The sequence below is a fragment of the Filicampus tigris genome, chromosome 19 (assembly GCF_054856515.1).
Source record: "Filicampus tigris isolate MCC_2025a chromosome 19, RoL_Ftig_1.0, whole genome shotgun sequence".
NCBI lineage: Eukaryota > Metazoa > Chordata > Actinopteri > Syngnathiformes > Syngnathidae > Filicampus > Filicampus tigris.
In genome coordinates, this window is record NC_141235.1 from 4615405 (window position 1) to 4635723 (window position 20319).

General features: G+C 41.9%; 1 protein-coding gene and 1 long non-coding RNA gene across 2 annotated transcripts in view; one reads left to right on the plus strand and one right to left on the minus strand.

Annotated features, from left to right (window-relative positions):
• Positions 1-4: 4 nt before the first annotated feature.
• LOC147129014 (uncharacterized) overlaps positions 5-20319 on the plus strand; it is a 27235-nt gene continuing 6920 nt past the window's right edge. The window contains exons 1-2 of the long non-coding RNA XR_015082585.1: positions 5-640; positions 17955-18065. This is a non-coding gene — a long non-coding RNA (uncharacterized LOC147129014). The remainder of the gene's footprint in view (positions 641-17954; positions 18066-20319) is intronic.
• Positions 10650-19894, minus strand: chatb (choline O-acetyltransferase b). Its single transcript, XM_086016730.1, has 15 exons — positions 19682-19894; positions 19116-19200; positions 17925-18116; positions 16549-16667; positions 15643-15696; positions 15373-15553; positions 14128-14305; positions 13893-14062; positions 13722-13822; positions 13525-13653; positions 13332-13454; positions 13119-13260; positions 12890-12952; positions 12559-12696; positions 10650-12453 (listed from the first exon to the last, which is right to left on the minus strand). The coding sequence occupies exons 2-15, from the start codon at positions 19155-19157 to the stop codon at positions 12184-12186; spliced, it is 1902 nt and encodes a 633-aa protein (XP_085872856.1). The 5' UTR covers positions 19158-19200; positions 19682-19894; the 3' UTR covers positions 10650-12183.

Below are 20319 nucleotides of genomic sequence, written 5' to 3' on the forward strand. Positions count from 1 at the left end.
GCACTTGAGAATCAGAGAAATATGCTCATGCATTCATATTGTATACAAGTCCTTGATTGATTCTCAAGGAATAACTCAAACTGAGTAATTACAGTACTGTACTGCTTGTATTTTAAGTTGAGACATTTCTTCCATTTGATTAATAAATGACAGCTCGTCCTGTCCTGTCGCTGTGAGCAGGCAAGTGTGCTTCCTCGCCATTTATCCTTTAATAAGGTCATCCCCCCCTTTTATAAACTGTACATGGCACCTCGTTAAGAAACGAGCGGATCATGGAGCCAGTCAAAGGTAAGTGCCGGGCAGTGGGAGTAACACGGCTTCATTGAGGCAAGTAGACTTGACACTTAAGATATTTTGCAGAATTTATGAAAGGTTGACAGCAGGTTGTGTCGTGGATGGAGACAGGTATCAGATGGCTGACGGAGAATCATTCAGAGAAGGGAAAGCACCCATTGAGGTTAGTGCAGATTTAAAGTGTTACAAGTTGACAGAATGATAGTGGTGAGCGTGACTCGGGTATGCGTTTGTGAGCCGAGGAGCAGCGCCGAAGAAACCAAGCCCACGCGAAGGTCGCAACATTCCAAGCGCCAGGATCAGATGATCATACATGAGAATCAACTTGCAACTGTCGACCATTCAGGTTAGTTTTAGTGAACTTTGAAATTAATAGGAATTCCATAAATCCGTTCAAGACTTCCCAATAAACAGTTTTTGTCCTGTGTATTTTAATGACAAAAGTTAGCACGCAATACAACACACTTAATAAAAGGATACAGTAATGACAATTAAATAGAATGTAAAGAATTAAACTGTTCGTTTCACGTTTTTTTGCTTCAACTCAATGGACATTATGCTATTGTTCAGCAGTCACAACTCCTCAACAGTAATGTTAGTGGGTCTTCGCAGTCTACATGTGTTACTCCACTGCTCATGTTACAAATATCCATTGCTTGAAGGGTTATAACATAGCCATATCGAGGCTAATTATTAGCCTGTTTATGGTGTTTCTAATTATGTATTAACATTAACATTAAATTAAAGGACTTAAAGGCTACTACTCTATTTAGTTATTTTGAATACCCAAAGTGTAATTCTCTTTGTTTTATGTTTAGTTTGACAGTAAACAGAGCGGTGTTAACTCATTCACTGCCATTGATGAATTTACTTGTCTTTTCACAGTCCAGCCATTCAATCCCAGGAATTTATTTGTATTATTTCCACATTTTTTCAAACGTTAGGGTAAAAGAGGGTCTGAAAATGTCTGCCAGTGAATGAGTTAATCAGTTTGAAGTCTCTTTTTTTGAACAATTGTTCACAAACCGCTGATTGCTGAGAAGTGATATGAGCCACTGCCACCATACAATGACAAAAATGTTCCATACCACTATGACAACTATTATCAACTTTGTCACATTAATTAATGTGTCGTAATTAATATTCACCTTTGACATGCACGAGTGACATCCACCACAAATATGATGATTTGGCACATTACCAGCAGTATCCACTTCGCCTCTCCATGCGATGTGTCTTGTTAATGCCTAATTATGTCAATTTACAGATGAGCAATGCTTAAATAATATTTGCCAAAGGTTATCAACGATGTCGGCAGCGTTTGCCAAAAGGACACCAGAGGGGAGCCCAAAGGGAGTAAATGAGCTCAATGGGCTGTTTACTGGCATGGGCTCTAGGTGGGGGGGCGTGGGATCCGAGGGATGCATCTGTCTCTTTGTAGCCTGGTGAGTTCAAAACTAGCCAATGGTGGTATACCTGCGCATTGATCTGCCGATCGGGAGTCTGGTGTGTCATTGACCTTTGCTTGCCACCTGGACTCTTCCAAGTACACCAGCTTTTAATCCCGTTTGACCAAATCTAAACCAATGTAGCACGATCCTATAAACCTTATAGTTTGAATACTGCTTTCAAACGTTATTCGGTTGAGTGTACAGTATGTCTTATTGCTTATTAATGAACCTCAGACGAGAATAACATGCATTAAGCATTCATCAATACATTCTTTTTGAAGCTTTTTGCTACACCATCCAAGAAGGTCACCTCTGATAATGCAGCTTTATGAATATGAAGGCCTACTTTGAATGAATTACACTTATTTACCCCCCTTATTTAAAAAAAGAAAAAGAAAAATCATTAGCGTAAACCCCCCCCGTAGCCAAGAACCTCCTGGCCGCAGATTAAAGGCATTATCAGATGAATATTGATATGTTTGATGAACTCCTCCAAGCTGTGGTTTACATGTGTTTTGGTCTTTTAGGATTTCCAGTCATGAGCCTACTGATTAAGAAATTATTCAGCGGGTTCCTCGACAGAATTATTGTCTTTGAAAAAAAAAAGATGGTTCTGTAAAAATCTGCAGCCTTACAGCAAATTAGCATTTGTTCATAGGAATCACTTTGCATTTTACGCTGTTGGTTGAGTTATAACTAATGTGTCCAAAGTCCTCGTGTTTTGTGACACCCACCTGTATCACAAATAATGCACATGCCATTATCTCCACTGATAATGCGGTACACCGTATTCAAATTTGGGGTGATTTTAATTAGTGCAGGTGCCCTCTGTTTCGTCGCCGCTGTACACTGTCACCTGCAGAAGCAGAATTCAGTTTAATGGCCATCACGCTCCAAATAACCTTTCCAAAAAAATCTATGGAAAACATGAGTATTCATCTTCCGGGACATTTTGCATTGTCATGGTGCTGTTAAGAAATGGAGTGCTCCCTCCCGGGTCACGCCGCTTGTAGCTGCGAGCGTGTCTGAACCCTAAATGCTCGTCCACTTCCTGTGAGCGCAGCAGAGGCAGTGCCACGAACGTTTGATGGTAATTGCGTCTCCTCCCGAGGCTTTATGCATGCTGAGATGCTTCCTCGTCCGAAGGCGCTTCCTTTCCCAGCCACAAAAACTTGCTTGCATTGTTTTTTGTGTGTGTAGCATGAATGGCCTGCAGTCGAAAACACTCTTCAGTATCATCTTTTTGTAGTGCAAGGGGTACTTGGTATAAATCCTCCACACTGGCCATTATTTATCAGTGACAGCTATGGCCATTTTAGTTCAGCGTTTCCAGGGCAATTGATCCGAAGGGGAAAATCCATTTTTATGTGATAGCCGTAGCTTTTAACCAAACTGACTGCTGTCTCCTTAAGGTCAAGGATTGAGTGAGGGAAGTTATTTTTGTTCCCGGCATTCCTTGATTGCATATCTATCATTGTAGCTTCATGTGATTGATACTGACTCGCCCTGAGTAAAAGATGGAGCCAGGCCAGCAGTGAGGTGGAGCCCGATACTTGCTGTAAACTAACAAGATTGCAAACATTTCCTATTCTTTTATTTGTATTTTTGTCACCATCAGCATATTTCTGTATTACCACTTCATTTAAAAACAATACCACCACTGCTGACCGCATTATTAGCGTTCGTGCTTATTTCCTTATACCCCATATTAGCATCCAGCATGTCTACTTTTCCCAAATCACCAGAAATTAACTATTGATGTTTGCAGCACACAGCGGATTGGTTTACTCTTCCTGTTTTTGAACTGAAGGCATCTCCTAGGGCGTCTAATTGCACACGTGTTGCTCCTTCCACACACGGAGTTGCTGCAGATAACACCATCTGTTCGGTGTCCGCGCAAGAACCGTCGCGATTTCAAAAAGAGAAAAATATATGCTGCTCCTTGGCAATCAGTTCAAAGTTGTCTTCTAGCTGTGTGTCAAAGAGACACAGCTTTTAAATATTTTAGCAGTAGTAGTGATAGTAGCCATGAATGTAAACATTGATGGTGGCATTACGTTTGACACACGGTGTTCAAGCAGATGTCTGGGAGAAGCTAAGAGGCAGATGTTTCTGACTCATTTCAAAGGCCACATTTTACAGCCTTTTGGCGCCGATCAGAACGTGATTAGCTCCAACACATGGCAACATTCGTTAGCTAAGGTAAAAATCTCATCATTGAATTATATTCGGCAGCTTTTGATACAACTTGTTCCCGTATTCTGCTCAATCTCCAATGTTATATCAATTTCAAATCCATAGGAATCAATACAAATAATCAATTGAAGTAGCGATTCCCAAAGCAGCAGGCATAGAGGCAAGCTGGAAAGCACATTGTAACCCGGCAATCTAGTTAGCTGCTAGCGCTGGCTGCTAATGCTGGCATTGGATATTTCCACCCTACGGACATAAGAAAAAGCAAATCGTTCATTTGATTCTGGCTCAACTGAGATATGTGAGATATTCTTGGGTCTCGTGAGTTTTGTGGAAGTTTTGCACAGATTGATTTTTTTTTTGTGCTAAATTTAAGACGTTTTTTCACACGTTCAACCTTTGGGATTTTGATGCAGTTATTGTACCTGGCATGCGCACAGATTATTCTACACGGGAATTCATAAGAATGTCTTGATAATACTTTTCTTTGCTTAGTAGTTTAATAAGATTATCAAAATGCAGGGCCAGGAAAAGACCAGTCAGTATTCAAGTCTCCGTATAGCGGAGAGCTGTCTAACTGTGTCATGAGTGCTTTTTTTGCTCTGGGAAAATCTCTGGCAGGGTGGACCTGCAGGCTCCACCTTGCATCGGGGTTGTTATGAAGCTGTCACGGTTAGGGTGACAGCACACAATGTAACAGCCCACCACACAACCCCTACCCCCCCACACTTCCTAACATGTTAGACGGGATGTATTTGGAGCCCATAAAGGCAAAGGGCACAAATAAATGAGTGGCTCTCGGGCCTTGCCATGCGCCTCTTGACAGGTTTCACAGCTAAAGGAACCATTTGATTGTTGCACCGAGAAAACGTGCTTTAAAATCTGCATTGATGCCGCTGGTGGACATCCTGGGAAGAAAAATACGCCGGCGGGGATTTTATGGATTGTTAGTTGGAGATCATCATCTCCATGAGCTTTGTTACCATGATGACTAGGGCTTTGCGACAAGTCTAGTGACCAATCGTTCTCAAGAAGCCCTGAGTTGGAGTAGAGACTGGTGGATCAGCAGCGCTTCATCACCAAGCCGAGTAGCGTAATATGCATGTAGTTCATGCAGCTATGTGCCCGTTGTTAGAAGCTCATAATGATGATATCTGTCATTGGACTTGCTTTAAGATCATGCTAGATTGTGCTTTCAGGCCATTGCTCCAAAATTCCGGATCTTCGCATTGCGTAGCTGCCAAGTCATAGGTGGAGGAACTTGGTGCACGTGCAGTGCGATGTGAATTAGACAAATTGTGATGTCACAATCCAGCAAAATTCAGAACAACTTTCTTACAGTAACATTTGGAGAAATATTCACCTAACAAACGAGTTAATTTGTTGTTTAATTTCACACTTTATGGGACAAAGGTACTTTAAAAGTTACCATTTTTAATCCAAATAAAGAGTTGTCCATTCCTGGTACGCAGTTGGATTTGTGAAAAGTTAAACTAAAGAGGCCTTGACACAAGCCTTTTCGAGAAAACTCACTGAAGGATCTGTCGCCTCAACCAAACAATGTTCAGTCTATTTTGCGGCAGAGTAGGATATTTGTCACTTTGCGATATGTTGTTTTGTCTTTCTCTGTGTGGACACTAGAGCTGTCGGGCAAGCCAGTTTTTCTGAAAAGTGGACTTTGAGGGACCATAAAACCTGTCTGTGGTTATATATGAACCCGAGTCTAATCAGACAGGCTTATTTACACTGGGACACATGTTTCCTTGAAAACACCATCTTTCCCGAGCCAAGTGCCGCCGGTCCACACACAGATCTTCATGACAAACTAAGAGAGAAAGCCAAGCGGGAGGGGTTAAAGAGGATCCACCCATCATTTCATTAGGATACGCTTTCTTTACGGATAAGTGGATTAGACACTCCAGCTGTTCAATTACCCAAGCGCTCGTAAAAAAGCTGAAGTTGCGTCTCCCGAGTGAGATATTGTCACGCCGCCTGTAGCCATAATGGTAAGATTTAGGATCCGCCGCTCTTCTGTGACGAGAGTCTCAGCTGAGGGATCCTCTCCGTCACCAGATATTGCGCTCCCCAGCCGCTCATTAAAGATGGGAACCATTACTTTGGGCACGGCTCGCTTCTCGCCGCTGCCGCTTCATCTACCTTCACGGCCCCCTGGAAGTAAATAAACATAAATGAGCTCAAGAATGGGCAGACCGCACCTGGGCCAAACCTGTGAAGGAATTGACTTCGGCTGCGTGGTTCATTACTTTCTTAATCCGTCTCATTATATGTCTCGTTATATTACTAAGTGGTAGGGCTAAATTTATTGAAGTCCACACGATGAGCTGGGACAACATTTAATTTTCCCTTATACTACCTCAACGGGAGAGCTTTTAGCTAAAATTCTGAAATGATCTTCACGTTTTCTTTCTTTCACAAGTTAACCGAGATCAACTGGGAACAATGACTTGACTGAATCCGACTGAACTGTTGCACAGTGCGCGGCGTTCGGCAACTACTTTTCATGAGTTGCTAACGGTCAGCTAATGGTGTTGCGAAGATTCAAAATTGGAATCGCTGGAAATTGCAGATATAACAGCCAATCAAAAATGTACATGACATTTTCTACATACAAAAAACAAAAATTGGTTTTGGAGTTTTAAGCTTAATCGAGACCCAGACGGCCGCTGTGAATTGTGGCGAAGCAAAATATCCACTTTCTCTCTTTGCAGCAACCCGCTTCTTCCTTGACAGTAGTGCCATGTTTTTGTGGTTCAATAAAAGTAATATGGTACAAAATACTGTATGTGGAGCCTCAAAACCGACACAAGTTCGCTCGCATTTCTCCTAACAGCATTTCGATAGATGTGCAGGGCTCAATCACTCAAGAGTACGAGTGTGAGTTACCAACTGTAATTTTTTTCACGATTGAACATTCCAGTTGGGTTTGGCCGCGTCATGTGATATGCAGTGGGCCTTATTTTGTCTTTTACAACTTTGTCATTTTATTTCTGAATATTCAAGTCCAAACGGTGATCCTTAAGTCCCTGTGATTACTATATGGTGCTTTGCTGCCAGGGACAGAAAACATGAGACAAAGTATGTGTGTGTTTTCCGACAGTGTAACACTAAAAGGTTTGCTTTGCCAGACAAGTGACAGAGCACACCTCTGCTCTTCCATCTGCTGGACCAGCAGATTCTTAATCTAATTGGCACAGTCAGGAAACAAACATTGCTCCGCGGAATGCGCCTGGGTTTCCAGACTTCCCAGACTTCCCAGAGTGCGTAGTCACTGGCAGCTGTGGGCTCGAGGGGGCCCTCTGTTTTGTCACCTCTCGTCCTGAAAACACCACTCCACAGGGACGCCGATATGAGGACAAATGGCCTCTCGGGAGCGAGTGTTTGCTGAAGCACACCTCTTTAGTTCCCCTCAGTCAACCCCCGTTCCCAACGCCGATACTCACGCCATGTCGCATCTGGAAAAGCGGCTCGGACCAACTAATATGATTGCATGCTAACTCATGCCTTTTTATTTACCTCGTGACAAACGTCGCTATTAGCTGTCTGGTGGCGCTTTTCACTTGTCAACCCTGATAAGACGTCCCTTCACAAGCCATGGCCAGAGCATGAATTTCTCGCCGTTATCCGAGATGGGTTCTGTGGAGAGAGCGCGCCGCTCCTAATGAATTCATTGCATCTAACTTTTTCTCCTCACTGTCGCCTCGCATCCACTCATGTCGGATTCCGTCTCCAATGCTAACTGGGAGGCAGGCGGTTGGGTTAACGGTTGTTACGCTGATGCAAAGAGAACGTTTATGCTACTGCCTCTCTGTGGTGCTTTTGTGGATGATTGACTCTAATGTCAGAGATGAGTGCCTGGCACAACCGTTTACCTTGTCAGATCTGCACTTGCGTTTGACCTCCCACAACTAATTTTTACTTGCGACTGACCTCTCACAACTGATTGACGTGATGCGCAATCCGTCAATAAAAGTGATTATGATGATAGTTGTCTTTTTTTCCCCATTAACTCAATACCATGGCCCGTTCCCTTCCCTAGCCTCACTTTTCCCTCAGTAACCTCTTTCCCCGGGGCCTGTTAAATTAGCCCAGGTCTATTTGATGAGAGCCGGGGCAAGGCATGACGTGTCGCAGGATCAAGGGGGCATTAATCATTCCCAAGAGCGGCGGCTGTGGCAGGCCGGAACGTCGCATCCACCGGCCGAGATTTACGCCGCGCAGCGAAATATGGCCTCCGCAATCTGGATTCTCTTCCACCGGGTCATCTTAAAATTGGCTATCGATCCCCCAATCACAGAATGAATCATTGGGGTGCCAACTAGTTGCTACATTTACAGTAGCGAGGCTCATCTTACATCAGCGATGGATTGTTGTTTAGAGGCAAAAAAGTACCACACTTTCAGGGAGTGAGTCGGTGGGAAAAGTCTACTTTGAGATGAATGGGTGTCATATTGTCATCGGGAGGCTCATTAGAACAAATCAGAACAGCTGCAAATGCTGACAGCCAGCTGAAGAGTTTGAAGTTGTCTTCCATTGCAGGTGTTCTCAACATATTGCGATTGAGTCATTTTAATAGTTTTATTTGCAGATATGGAAAATGTCTGCAATCATAATGCAAGCTGATATTTCAAGGAATATGATGCTGAATTGTATGTTTTTCATTACACCACAAGGGAGTAAAATCTCAGCTTTTTCTCATGAAATGCTGTTCTTTCACTACATCGTCACATATCATTTAATGGGGCTTCACTTCTTGCCCAATTAGGCTTCAAGATGGTTTGTAAATGTATCTTCTTCCCTCGGAGTACTCCCCCGCCCTATAAATGCCAGGGTGGCTATTATCAGAATTCTTTTGTGAGTGAAAACAGACATCCTAATAATATAGATTCGGCCCTAATTGAATGATTGCAACAATGGCAGCGGCGCTTTCTTTGAATTCCCTCCTAAATGTCAAGATTGGAGAAACAAGAGCAAAAGGACATTTTTGGAAGCAAAATGTCAGGTTTTCAAAGGGAGCCGTATCATTGCTCAGTGGCCTCTCAATTAGCTGGTTCTCGATTTAATTCATGTTTTTGGGAATTGTCTTTGTTTAACTTATAGGCTTTCTCTTGTCTTCATTCCTTTAATTACCTCTTTACAATCCATAGTGTTTAGATCACTTGCGAAGATTCTTCTTGTCAAAAGTGAGTCTATTCCTCTCTTTTATAAACAAGTGACAAAATTTCTTGCACCCTTCGTGATAGAAAGACAAACCCAAATTAGTCCGTGAAATGATTGTGTTATTCTTAGCCATTCTTGTGTGTTTTGAGCTGTGTCTTTGGAGTTACTATAATTTTTCAAGAACTAATGCCCTGCAGCTGTGAACAGACTTTCTAACACTGTGCCTTGATAAACTTGATTCAATAGGATTGTATTGGTTCAAGCAGTCGGTACGTTAGTCTTCTCTTTGTATGTAAAGCTAGTTTCGTGCAACCTCCTTATGGCGTTTAAGCACAGTCTTTTTTGGGGATGCAAACAAGTCTAGAGGGTGCCTTTTGAGTCAATAGTGGTCAGCGTGTAAGGCTCCACCTGCCTTTATTGGCATTGGTCTCCAGGTGGGCATCCGCCATTGATCCCGATGTCGACTGCCACTCCCCTGTTGTCACCGTTAGCATTGGCTCTAGATGACCTGCGTTGATGCACTGTCGATAAACTCGAAGGTGCACAGCCAGCATTTGAACGGTGAGGTGATAGGAACAATATGTTTACCCCTCAGGTCTCTTCAATCATGACGTTCATGATTCCCAAGTCCCAAGACTCCCAAGACTCCCAAGCCCCAAAGTTCAATGGATGATTTGTCCCTGGCTAAAACTGGAAGTAGACCTGAACCAAATATTGACTGCTGAAGTCATTCAAGCCAAGTATCATTCTTGATGCCTTCTTTTCGAGATTTAACGCAAGAACAGACAAGAACACTTGCACACAGAAGGCTTTCTTTTGCCTCCCCAATGAAGCCAAGGACACTGTTATTGCCCCTTACAAAGAAGGCACTGGGAAATAGATGGTTGAATGCTCACTCAGTGTATGATTGAGTCATTTGTCCTCTTGCGAAATGGATTGCCGTCCAAATCCATCTTCTAAGCAATGGACTGTACGTTGTGTGAAGTCTCTCATATGAGCATGCAAATCAGTTTGGTGGATGGTAGCAGTGCAGTAATTAATTGTGTTTGCACTTGTATGCAAATCCAGTTTCAACCAGCCTGTTTTTTGTGTTTGTTTTATTGGTTGAGCGATGATGCGGTGATAAAACACAACATGAGCTATGATATTAACAATTAACATGCTGAGTTGTTTAATTAATAGGATGTGATTATGGATATGAATGATGTACTGTATACGGTTCCAAAGTCAGTTGGACCTCTTCATGGAAGCAGTGCGAGGCATTAAATAATTTTGAAGTCTAACCATTAGGCGATTAAATTTGGGCTTCTCCCAAGTGTCCGTGCTGCAAGCTGACAATGCAGTGCATACTATTCCAGTTAGATTTCCGATAATGATCATCACTTGGATTTTTATTTACAATCTGATTTTCTGCCATGTTTTAATTTTGTGAAACGTGGACTTTAACCTTGCAGCATTTGGTGTTGGCACTGTTAAGTGTAAGTTATAATAGTGTATAAAAAGAATATAAAAAATAGTACTGTATACTTTAGAATATAATAGGCCTTTATTTGTCGCACAATAGGGAAATTCCAGGTATAGAACAGTGCACACGGAAGACAAGCACACACAAATCAAATTCATGACAAAAAAAAAACCCCTTCCTTACAGATATTTTTCTTTTTCTTTCTCTGACTAAAATATGCATGTGTTATATCACATTTTAATTACATATTTAAGAAAATACTCTTAACTCCTGGTCTGTCACTGCACATTCATCACTGACGCAATATAATATTTATGGATTATTATTCCCTCTATACACAATCCATTATATACCAACACAAACAGTACATTCTTTAGTTTTCATCACTCAGAAGAAAACAGCACATGTAAAACTCCAATAGACACGTTTACTTAGTACATCCGGAAGATATTGTAAAATAGGTTTTGCATCTCTTAAGGCATATTTTTTTCCTGCATACTTTTAGAATAATATATTTCATAGCACATTATACGCTTGTGACATGTAAAACTACAGGTCCTCTACAGCAATAAACATGCTTTTATTTTTGTCCTATTTTCTTGATTGGATCATTGATTGATATATGAATAGAAAAAAATTCTACTATGTACGCACAGAAACAAATTGTATGTGTACACGTGTATGACAAGACAGGATGACAACACTGCTACATGTATCGTGACAGTCAAACAATTTAACAATTAAATCACATTACATTAAACTCCCATCAGAACTACCTTTCACAATTGTAAATATCACTCTAATAAGTACAACTCTCCAAAAAGTGCATGTAATTGCTTACTGAATAAGTTGCACATATACCCTCACTGCACTTTTGTTATTGCACGTTAACCCCACTTTACAACAACTACCTCTACAAAAATAATTTCCTGTACACATGAACACAGTGGTTTGCCTCATTCACCACACACAATATTTCTTGCATTAAAATATTATTGCTATAATCAAGAACACTCCTACATATACAGCTCAAGAACCCACACTGAGAGTCATTTATATTCTTTCAGCTACATTTATAGGAAAGCATGTGTGGCTTCATCTGCACACAGCATCTTTGGCAACTTTGGCAACATCACATTTACACAGAACTGAACTTTGTCACGTTTAAAATAGAACAAAATAGATTAACACAGTGCTTTCAACAGAATGGCACACACGAAATGAAATAGTTTGGCATGTTTCCTGCTCTACAATATATCAGTAATGGGCCGTGCATTTGGTGCCTGAAAAGGCAGAGATGGCCACCACTGCTGTATATGAACCACGACTATCCTAAAACTGGATCTGTACAATACATCAGAATAACTCAAGTCAGTCAATCTGACAGAAGACAACATGGCTTCGGTTTCCTGAAGGCTGCCAACTAGTTTATCTGCCAAGTCAAGCAGTCAAAAAACTAAGAATCACTTACTGTCACATGAAGTTCAGGCCTTGCTTTTTGAGGTGAAATAAACTATATTGCACAGACAACTAAGACCCACCCAGACAATAGGCTAAAATCAATGTATTTTTTTTTTTAAGATCAGTTGAGTGGGAGCATAGCTATGTCCCTGATCTGTGTGGCTTGCTAGCACCCTGGCGACCTTCTGCCATCTTGATCGCAGCACCGGTGCTGTAAGCATCACACAGGTCCCTGATTTCCAGCAGGCCCTCGTTCAGTGCTTTGACAAAAACAGCCGAGCTCGTCTGTGTGCTCTCCCAAAAACTGGACACGCAGAAGACGATGTGGTCTGGCTGTGGGTTGTAGCAGGCACCGTAGCCATTGGGCACCACTGGACCATAACAACAGAACATTTCCACCGTGGTTGGGACCTGAAGACCACAGGAGACGAGATGTACAATTGAAGAACTTCCTTTCATATGTACTGGATCTTCAATACTCCACCTCATTTCTTGGATCTGAAGAGATAACTGTACCTGACTGGTGGAGAGGATGAATTGGTTACTAGCCAGATATGTCTCATCGCAAAAGATCTCTGGACGCTCCATGTTGAGTTCCTTCGCGCTCTTCAGCAGTCCCAGAAGATGATTGTCTATTGCCATTCCTGTAATAGCCTTAACAACACATTTTGAAGTTTCAAATCAAGGGATAGTCTTTAGAAACCAATTATTTTTCATAGCGTCATTCCATGAAGGCTGTGTTCGGAATCAATCACTCAATGCCTACTCTCTGAATTCTGAACACAGCCTGTGATTTATTGACAGATTTGAAACTAGTAATTGTTAGCTGAAGCATTGTCTCACTTACTGCAATTGTATAATTTGTCTGGGCATTTATTGCATCCCTCAGTCTTTTCATTTTTTCAGTTTCCTGCAAGAAAATTAAAAAAAGACCAGTCACAGGTAGTTTATCATGTCATTGTTTTAATGGCTGTCTGGAGGGATCATCTGTTTGGTGTGTTGGCTGTGTTGCCCCTGTGAAGAGAGGGCTTGATGAACAAACATCTGGAAGTAAACTGGGAGAAAAAAGGTCTCACTGTGTAAGTGGTCCTCTCATCTGTCATGGACTTGACAAACTCCAAAGCTTCAACAGTGGCAGAACGAATGTTATCCACCCGTCCACCCCGGAACCTCCTGATGGAGGCACTCTCATACGTGGAAACCAGCTTTCCGCTGCACCTGTGCACAAGATGATTGGAGTCATCACATCGTCGTAACAGTGGTCGATAATTCAGAAGTGAATACTTTACTTGAAAAATGCAAGCTGTAGGGCCACTTGTACAAATGCGTCCGGACTCATTTTTTGCTTCTTGATAAACTCTTTTCCATAACCTTTGAATGTGAAAACGTCCATGTCCAGATTGTTCACCAGCCTGGTGGAAAACCACAAGATATACCGTATAAAACCTAGCCCCTCTGAAAGAAGCTTCCTTGAAGGTTTACCTCTGGATTCGCTCTCCGGATGCCTCAAAGAGACCCTGGATTTGGGCGTTACATTTCCATAGTAGTCTTCTTGGGGCCGGAAGCTTTCGACTACTGGCCGGCTTCACAGCCTCGAATGTGGTCCTGGCTCTGTTCAGAAGAACAAAACCTTTTTTTCCATTCAAGATTCGATGTCGTCTTTTTCTGCAGCAACTTACATGTGTTTAGTCAGATACTCTGAACATTGCACTAGAACAACACCCTCAAACGCAGAATGCTCGCACACCACTCCGCATATTCCGTCCCTTCCTACAACAAACTAAAACGGAGAGCCTTTAACTGATCTTTCAAACTATATTTGCAGACACTGAATGTGTCATTTCCCTTACCTGCATTGACTTGTCATACCAGCGATTAGCGCCATTCTTTTCCCAGCCGCCACCATGGAGCATCAGCAGAGCCCTGTTGGTATCTGTCGCTTTTGTCCCACTGGTCTCATCCAGGCATAACACACACAGGCAGGTTTCTATCAGAGCCAGAGAGTCCATGTTGGTTTGATCTGGAAGAGAGACATATTGGTTAGCGCTTGTTTGAATTATCGTAAAAAATGTTACGTATTTGCACCTTTTGCGAGAATGTCTCGGGCTTGTGCCCATTCTGTTCGGCCATCAGATGTCAGGATACCAAAAGGAGGAAACCTCTCTTCAGCGTTTCCTGCCATCGACATAATTTTCTCCAGTTGGGATAAAATCTCTGTCTCACTGAGCGGCTTGCTGTTGTTGACAACATCCAATGCGAAAAACTGTAATGGGGAAAAATAGACACCAGACATCAAGCATTTCGTAGCCCTTTGCCATTCCACCTGGCAGTTTTACCTGAACGAAAGGTGCACCAAACTAAATTTGACGCTGTACCATTTGGAGTATCGGCATAGTTTTGGTCTCTTTTGAATTTTTCTCCTCAACTGTCAGAATCCTTTTAAGTGCTACTAGCACTGAATTATGGAAGTTTGAAAACATAGAAGGCAGTGGGTCGTCTGTGGGTCGGCCTTCTTTTATGTATTCAAACTTCCATAATGGTTCAAGTACAGCATCAAATTTACTTTGGTGCACCTTTCGTTCAGGTAAAACTGCCAGGTGGAATGGCAAAGGGTTTTAGCAATCCCAGTTTGTTGCCTAATACTTAAAGGACACACAATGAAGATATGTTGTTTGCTGTAAGTGTAAATTACCAGAAATCTGTCTCCTGTGCTGTAATCAGGTAATGATGTGACTCAAGGAAGCTCTCAGACAAAGTGGCAGATTTAATCAGTTGTAATTCACTTTACTGGCGATATCTCCAAAGGGATGGGCCCTTGTGTGCTGCAGATTGATGGTTGTCAGAAGCATAGCCAGATGAAAACTCTGACTCTGCTGTACCTCACTTGGTTGATTTAAAATCCCAACACTTATTCTGAGGATAAATTCAGGACAGTCAGGGCACCCCAACAGTACTCGTGATTTTAAGTGAGTGAAAACTGGCTGACTTGGTGCATTTGTTGGGAAAGGATCACACTCTTAAATCATCTGCCCACTCACCAGTGGGAATCGAAACGTGCTTAATGGCTCGTATTTAACATGAGGAACAAGGTTGAGGGTGTAATTAATTAATTAGCTCTGTAGCCAACCATTACGCGCCAACGTTCTGTTAGTTTGAAAGCTCATTCTCAATCATTCAAACTCCCAGGGTAGCGGTTGATCCGTTGTGTAAAAGAGCCGTCTCTCCACTGTGTTCCCACATAGGATTTCATGTGTGCATGCACATTGATGCATTCAATGGTCACACAGTTTGTCTCACACATACCGGAGCCATGAATGTTAGTGCCCTGACCTGGTTCTTGCACGCCACGATGATGTGCTCCGATGCCGCGGAGGCTGCGTTCATGCGGACCTTGAGCGTGTCGGTCTTCAGGCCCGGGTAGCGGTATGAGGTAAACAGGCGGGAGTACTGTTCCATGCACAGAGGGGTCCCAGCCAGCTGGCCTCGGGCAAACTCCACGGGGAGCGCTTGCCTGAGAGAGAAAAAGTAGTAAGCACTCATATCGAGGCTTACTTCATAATTTCATCACAGCTTGAGTTGATGCGGTTTTAGGTGACTTACGTATCAATGAGAGCCTTGTACTCCAACACACCTGTGGTGAGACGTGCAGCGTATCTGAAAGGAGTCCGAATTAGAAAGTTGACGGTTCTGGCCAGCAATCATGATGAGGTGCACTCCCGCCTCTTTAAGGACCGGTGGTAATCACGTTAGTGGAAATTACCGGGCTACAGAGGGAAAGCTCGCATGTGCTCATCTGTGTTTATGTGAGTGGGCGACGTAGGCAACGAGGGGAAACACTGAGCCTTGTCAGCCATTATCCTGATAGTCATTCGTCTTTGGCGTTATTACGTTCCGAAGACAGATCAATGCAAAGGGGGAGTCCGCTGAGCACCACACCCCTAAATGAGGCCTGACTAGCGGCCTCGGTGGGGAGCTTAGCCGTGTCACTCCCAATCAAATAAGTGTCTGGGGCAGTAGATCATACCAGCTGCTTGTGGTGCTCTGGAAATAGTCAGTTAGCGCATCAAAGCTGTCAAAACCTAACGGTGCTCTGTACAGTGGTGAACATTTTGTCGACAAAATGTTTTCCATTTCTTCTGGTTTGAATCCGCACTCGTGTCAGTATCGATGTTATTCTGCACATTTGGGAACTTATTCTATAAGTTTTTGGAGCCTGTGTGCAGAATGTCCTAGACCTTTGAGTGTCAAATGGACCTTATCTCCAAACTCCAACTGAGTGCTAGCTCAGATTTTGCCTCAAAGTATTAAATGAGCCAAAGACAAATAATTCTGTGTGCCAGGCCGCAGGTTTCAAGCTCAAATTTGTGTCTGTTCTACCCTAGAAATGAACAATCTCTGTGGATTGCCGGTAGTATTGCAATAACTTTGATCTTGAGTTAATCTTGTTAGATGTTTTCTAAGTAATTATATGGTAACAAAATGTGAAAGCAAAACTGTGTCGCCTACCTCAGAGCATCCTTATGATCTTTAAATGCCTGCTTGGGAAACACCATGGCGGGGCTGTGGTTGACCGGCAGGGCCAGCCTGTTGCTCAGGTACATGTCCTCCAGCCAGTAGTTGTACACCTGGAGGATTTAAAAAAAAAAAAAAAAAAAAAAAAAAAAGATTCTTTACTTGAGGTATTATGTTCAAAGTGGAAGTTACAGTGCAGTCGAGTAAAACCCCCATTAAGGGGCATTTCTGCTGGATGCGAAAAGTGCGTGGGTGCTGCCCGGCCAGAGTGGGTGTTGTGATGGATATCACTGAGCTGGCTGAGTTGCGACCTGTCACCCAGAGTCTCTTAAGAGATATCGAGGCAGCAACAGCAAATAGAGCCTCTAATAAATCTTATTTACTTGTCCTTTTTAAGCCTCATTACATGTATCTATCATTGTAGGTAATAAATAGGGAACATGTTCAACTAATTGATGCAAAATGGCCACCGGCTAATTTGCTAAATCGATAGATTCAATACAGACGACTGCTGCTAAGGACTAAAGCAAAGTTAAATGCAACTCTTAAAGAGATGCTTAAATACTAACCGTACAATTATAGTCAATTTCTGTCATTTACTATTTTTTCAGATTAATTGTTGACTGCTTTATGTGTTTTCGGGACTGAAAAGTTAAGCATCAAGCCCAGGGTACAAAAACAGCTCATTTAAGCATAACACACCACTGACAACTTAGCTATTTTACCCCTGAAGGTTTAATAATGTACAATTTTCCCAAGTGTGCCCATTTTACTGTTGCTGTTACACAACTTAATGCACCTCTTGATACCACCACTATCTTCGCAATTATAGAAACCGTCAATGTGATATAAAAACACAATATAAAGGCACACAACTGTGCCACGCACATCTTCTGGAGCAGTTCACAATCAATATTTATCCAATAGCCTAACCCCAAAAAGTTAAATGAAATATATTATTCTCATCATAGGGCTGATAAGTATTACATGTATATGTGTGTAGAATGCTACAAATGTGATTTGCCAGTCGATATTGGCTTGCTCTGACCACCCAATCAGAAAGGATGGAAAAATGCTGATGTCATTGAGAGCCATCTTAGTGGCTTGCGAGGAAAAAATTGAAATCTGTTTGGTTAAAGAAACAGTTTAATACAGTCTAATTTCCATTAGCCGGTGTGACTGGTTCTGAAGGCCCTTGGCTGATTAAATTGACACGGCATCCTAAAACAAAAGATATAACCTGCTTTTATTATTACTACCCTTATAAATGAACACCCAGTTGCTGTAATCTCAACATTTAATACTGTCATTTGAAATAAAAAACAATGCTCTACAGTGAGGTATCCATTGTCCCACCCCTCATTTTATACCCAATTTTCCGTCTTGTCCCTCCTCTCCAGGAGCTTCTTCTGTAGAACCTCGCCAATGCCGCCGGGTGCTCCGAACTTCTCCACGATGGCCTTGGTTTTCCGGAACTGCTCGTCCTTCACCAGATGCCGTACGCACTTCAGGTAGGTGTCCAGCGTTTGCTTCAATGGGGGCACGGGAATCTTGGGCAAACCCTGAGGTAATCATACGGGAAAGCGCCACCAGTTGGATGGCAGCAAAACAGCTGTGAAATGTCATCATCCCCTCATACCCTTCTTCCAGTAATTGTTCATTAGTGAGACAGATGAAAGAGAGGTGTGTTTTACGCGTTAATTATTAGACAGTTCATTCATTGTTAAATGCTTCAAGGCCGATTAGGCGATAAATTACGACACCCTATGGGGAATACTGTATATAGGAATATGATCTTTAAAAAAAAAAAAAAAAAACGGCTAAATGCAAATGAATGGTCTTTTCTGTCTGATGTTTGATCATTTGCATGCGGTTGCCGTGGGCGACCAGCTGTTAAGGCTGACCCGTGCATTAGACTGCTCAAGTTATTGTCATAAATTGGTCTTTTTTTCTTCTTCTTTTTAACTACACAACCAGCACAAGGTGGCAGAATACAGCCACCAGTCACTAGAAAGATGTTTTATATATATATATATATATATATATATATATATATATATATATATTTTTTTTTTTTAAACTGCAAATACATATAAATACATATTACATATTTTAATTTGATACAGGTCTAGTGTTTCCCAATTCCTTTATTATTAGTTTATTATTATTTATTATTTTATATAGGAAAAATCTTACAATAGCACATATAAAAAATGTCACAAAAAGTGGATACACAATTTAATTATATACATATGTTTAATGAAAGCACATTTGTAATTGTTCCACCTGTCAGTCTACTGGCTTATTTGAACAAAGATACTGTAAATTGCAAATAAATAATTTTCGGGCCAATTAGGTGAAATTGGATTATTTCTGATGAGCTCTTCACACATACTTATTGGGAAAGACTGCATTAGACTGTGCAAGTATGTAATCTTATTTGTGGGTTAGACTGCAGGAGCTGTCCTGAGTGCTGATGTTGGAGCAGCATGCTAAACATGAAACTTAAAAGTGTATAAAAGATAAAATAAAAAGAATACAAGTATCAAAAATAAATATACCTCCGGGGCTGCTGTGGCCATGTCTCTCTCCAAACGAGACATTTTCACCGTCAAGACCAGTTGGGGCAAACGTGGTGATCGGCGGCTGCACGGAGCATGCAAAGGCAAAAGGAAGTAACATGAATAATGGCAGTGAGGACATATGCATTTGATTCATTTTCATCAGGTAATTTTCTACATACTGTGCAATAGTAAGCTCTGATTGGGCTTTTTCTTAATTTTTTTTTAATAGTGGGATCTCATGTTGATGAACTTTAAGTGCCGCTTTCTTCTATTTTCGTGCGAAAAATAATCTTGAAAAGGATATAATTAGCATGTGCCATCCACACTCATTCATTTAGATTATTGGTGGGAAACCTATGGATCGTGGGTCATAAGTGGCCCACGAGAGCATTTGATTCGGCCAGTCATGCAATTCTGTAAAGTTATCAAAAGAACTACTGTTGGAAAAAAAATGAATATGGCATTTCACAAAACTGAAATGATTTATCACCTGTAAAAAAAAAATTACCACCCAGTATAAGACGCATCATTTATCATAATAATAAAATAAAAAGTTACTATACCTGGTCAGGGGAGGTAGATCAGTGAGACCCCCAAGTCCACGCCGCCGTATCCCATAGTAAGACAAGTCCCCTGCTTGGAAGAGAAGGAAGAGCAGGAGGAGGGGGCAAAACCCAACCCGGGCTGTTCCACTATACTTGTCCTCATGCACACTGGCCGAGTGACGCTCCACGTGGAAAGGCGGCCGTGCAAAAAGATGCAGAAGGAAGGTGTTCTGAAGGACTATACCTATAGCCTCACTCCACCCTCCATCCCGGAGGCATGAAACTCCTCCCATCAAAATCTATTCGTGAGCCGCGTTATCTAACCCCCCCGCCAACCCAACTCATCCCCCTCCCCAACATCCGACAGTTAAATTATTATATAAATGAGAGATAGCTGCACACTTTTGCTTGTTCCATGCAATTTGCATGAAAGGGAAGCAAAACTAAACGTGAAGTTGCTTTTATTTACTGACTTCTTGTGCACTCCTTATTTAAAATGGGTTGGCGACCATGAAAAAAGAGTGTATTGAGCCAAGTTTTCAAGAGTGCATCATTCATTCAGATGAGAGGTGAAAACCATGGCTAATGAGCCAAAAATCAAAAATAGGGTCAAAAGGCCAAAAATAACCCCAATTATGCGTCAAATGGGTCATTTT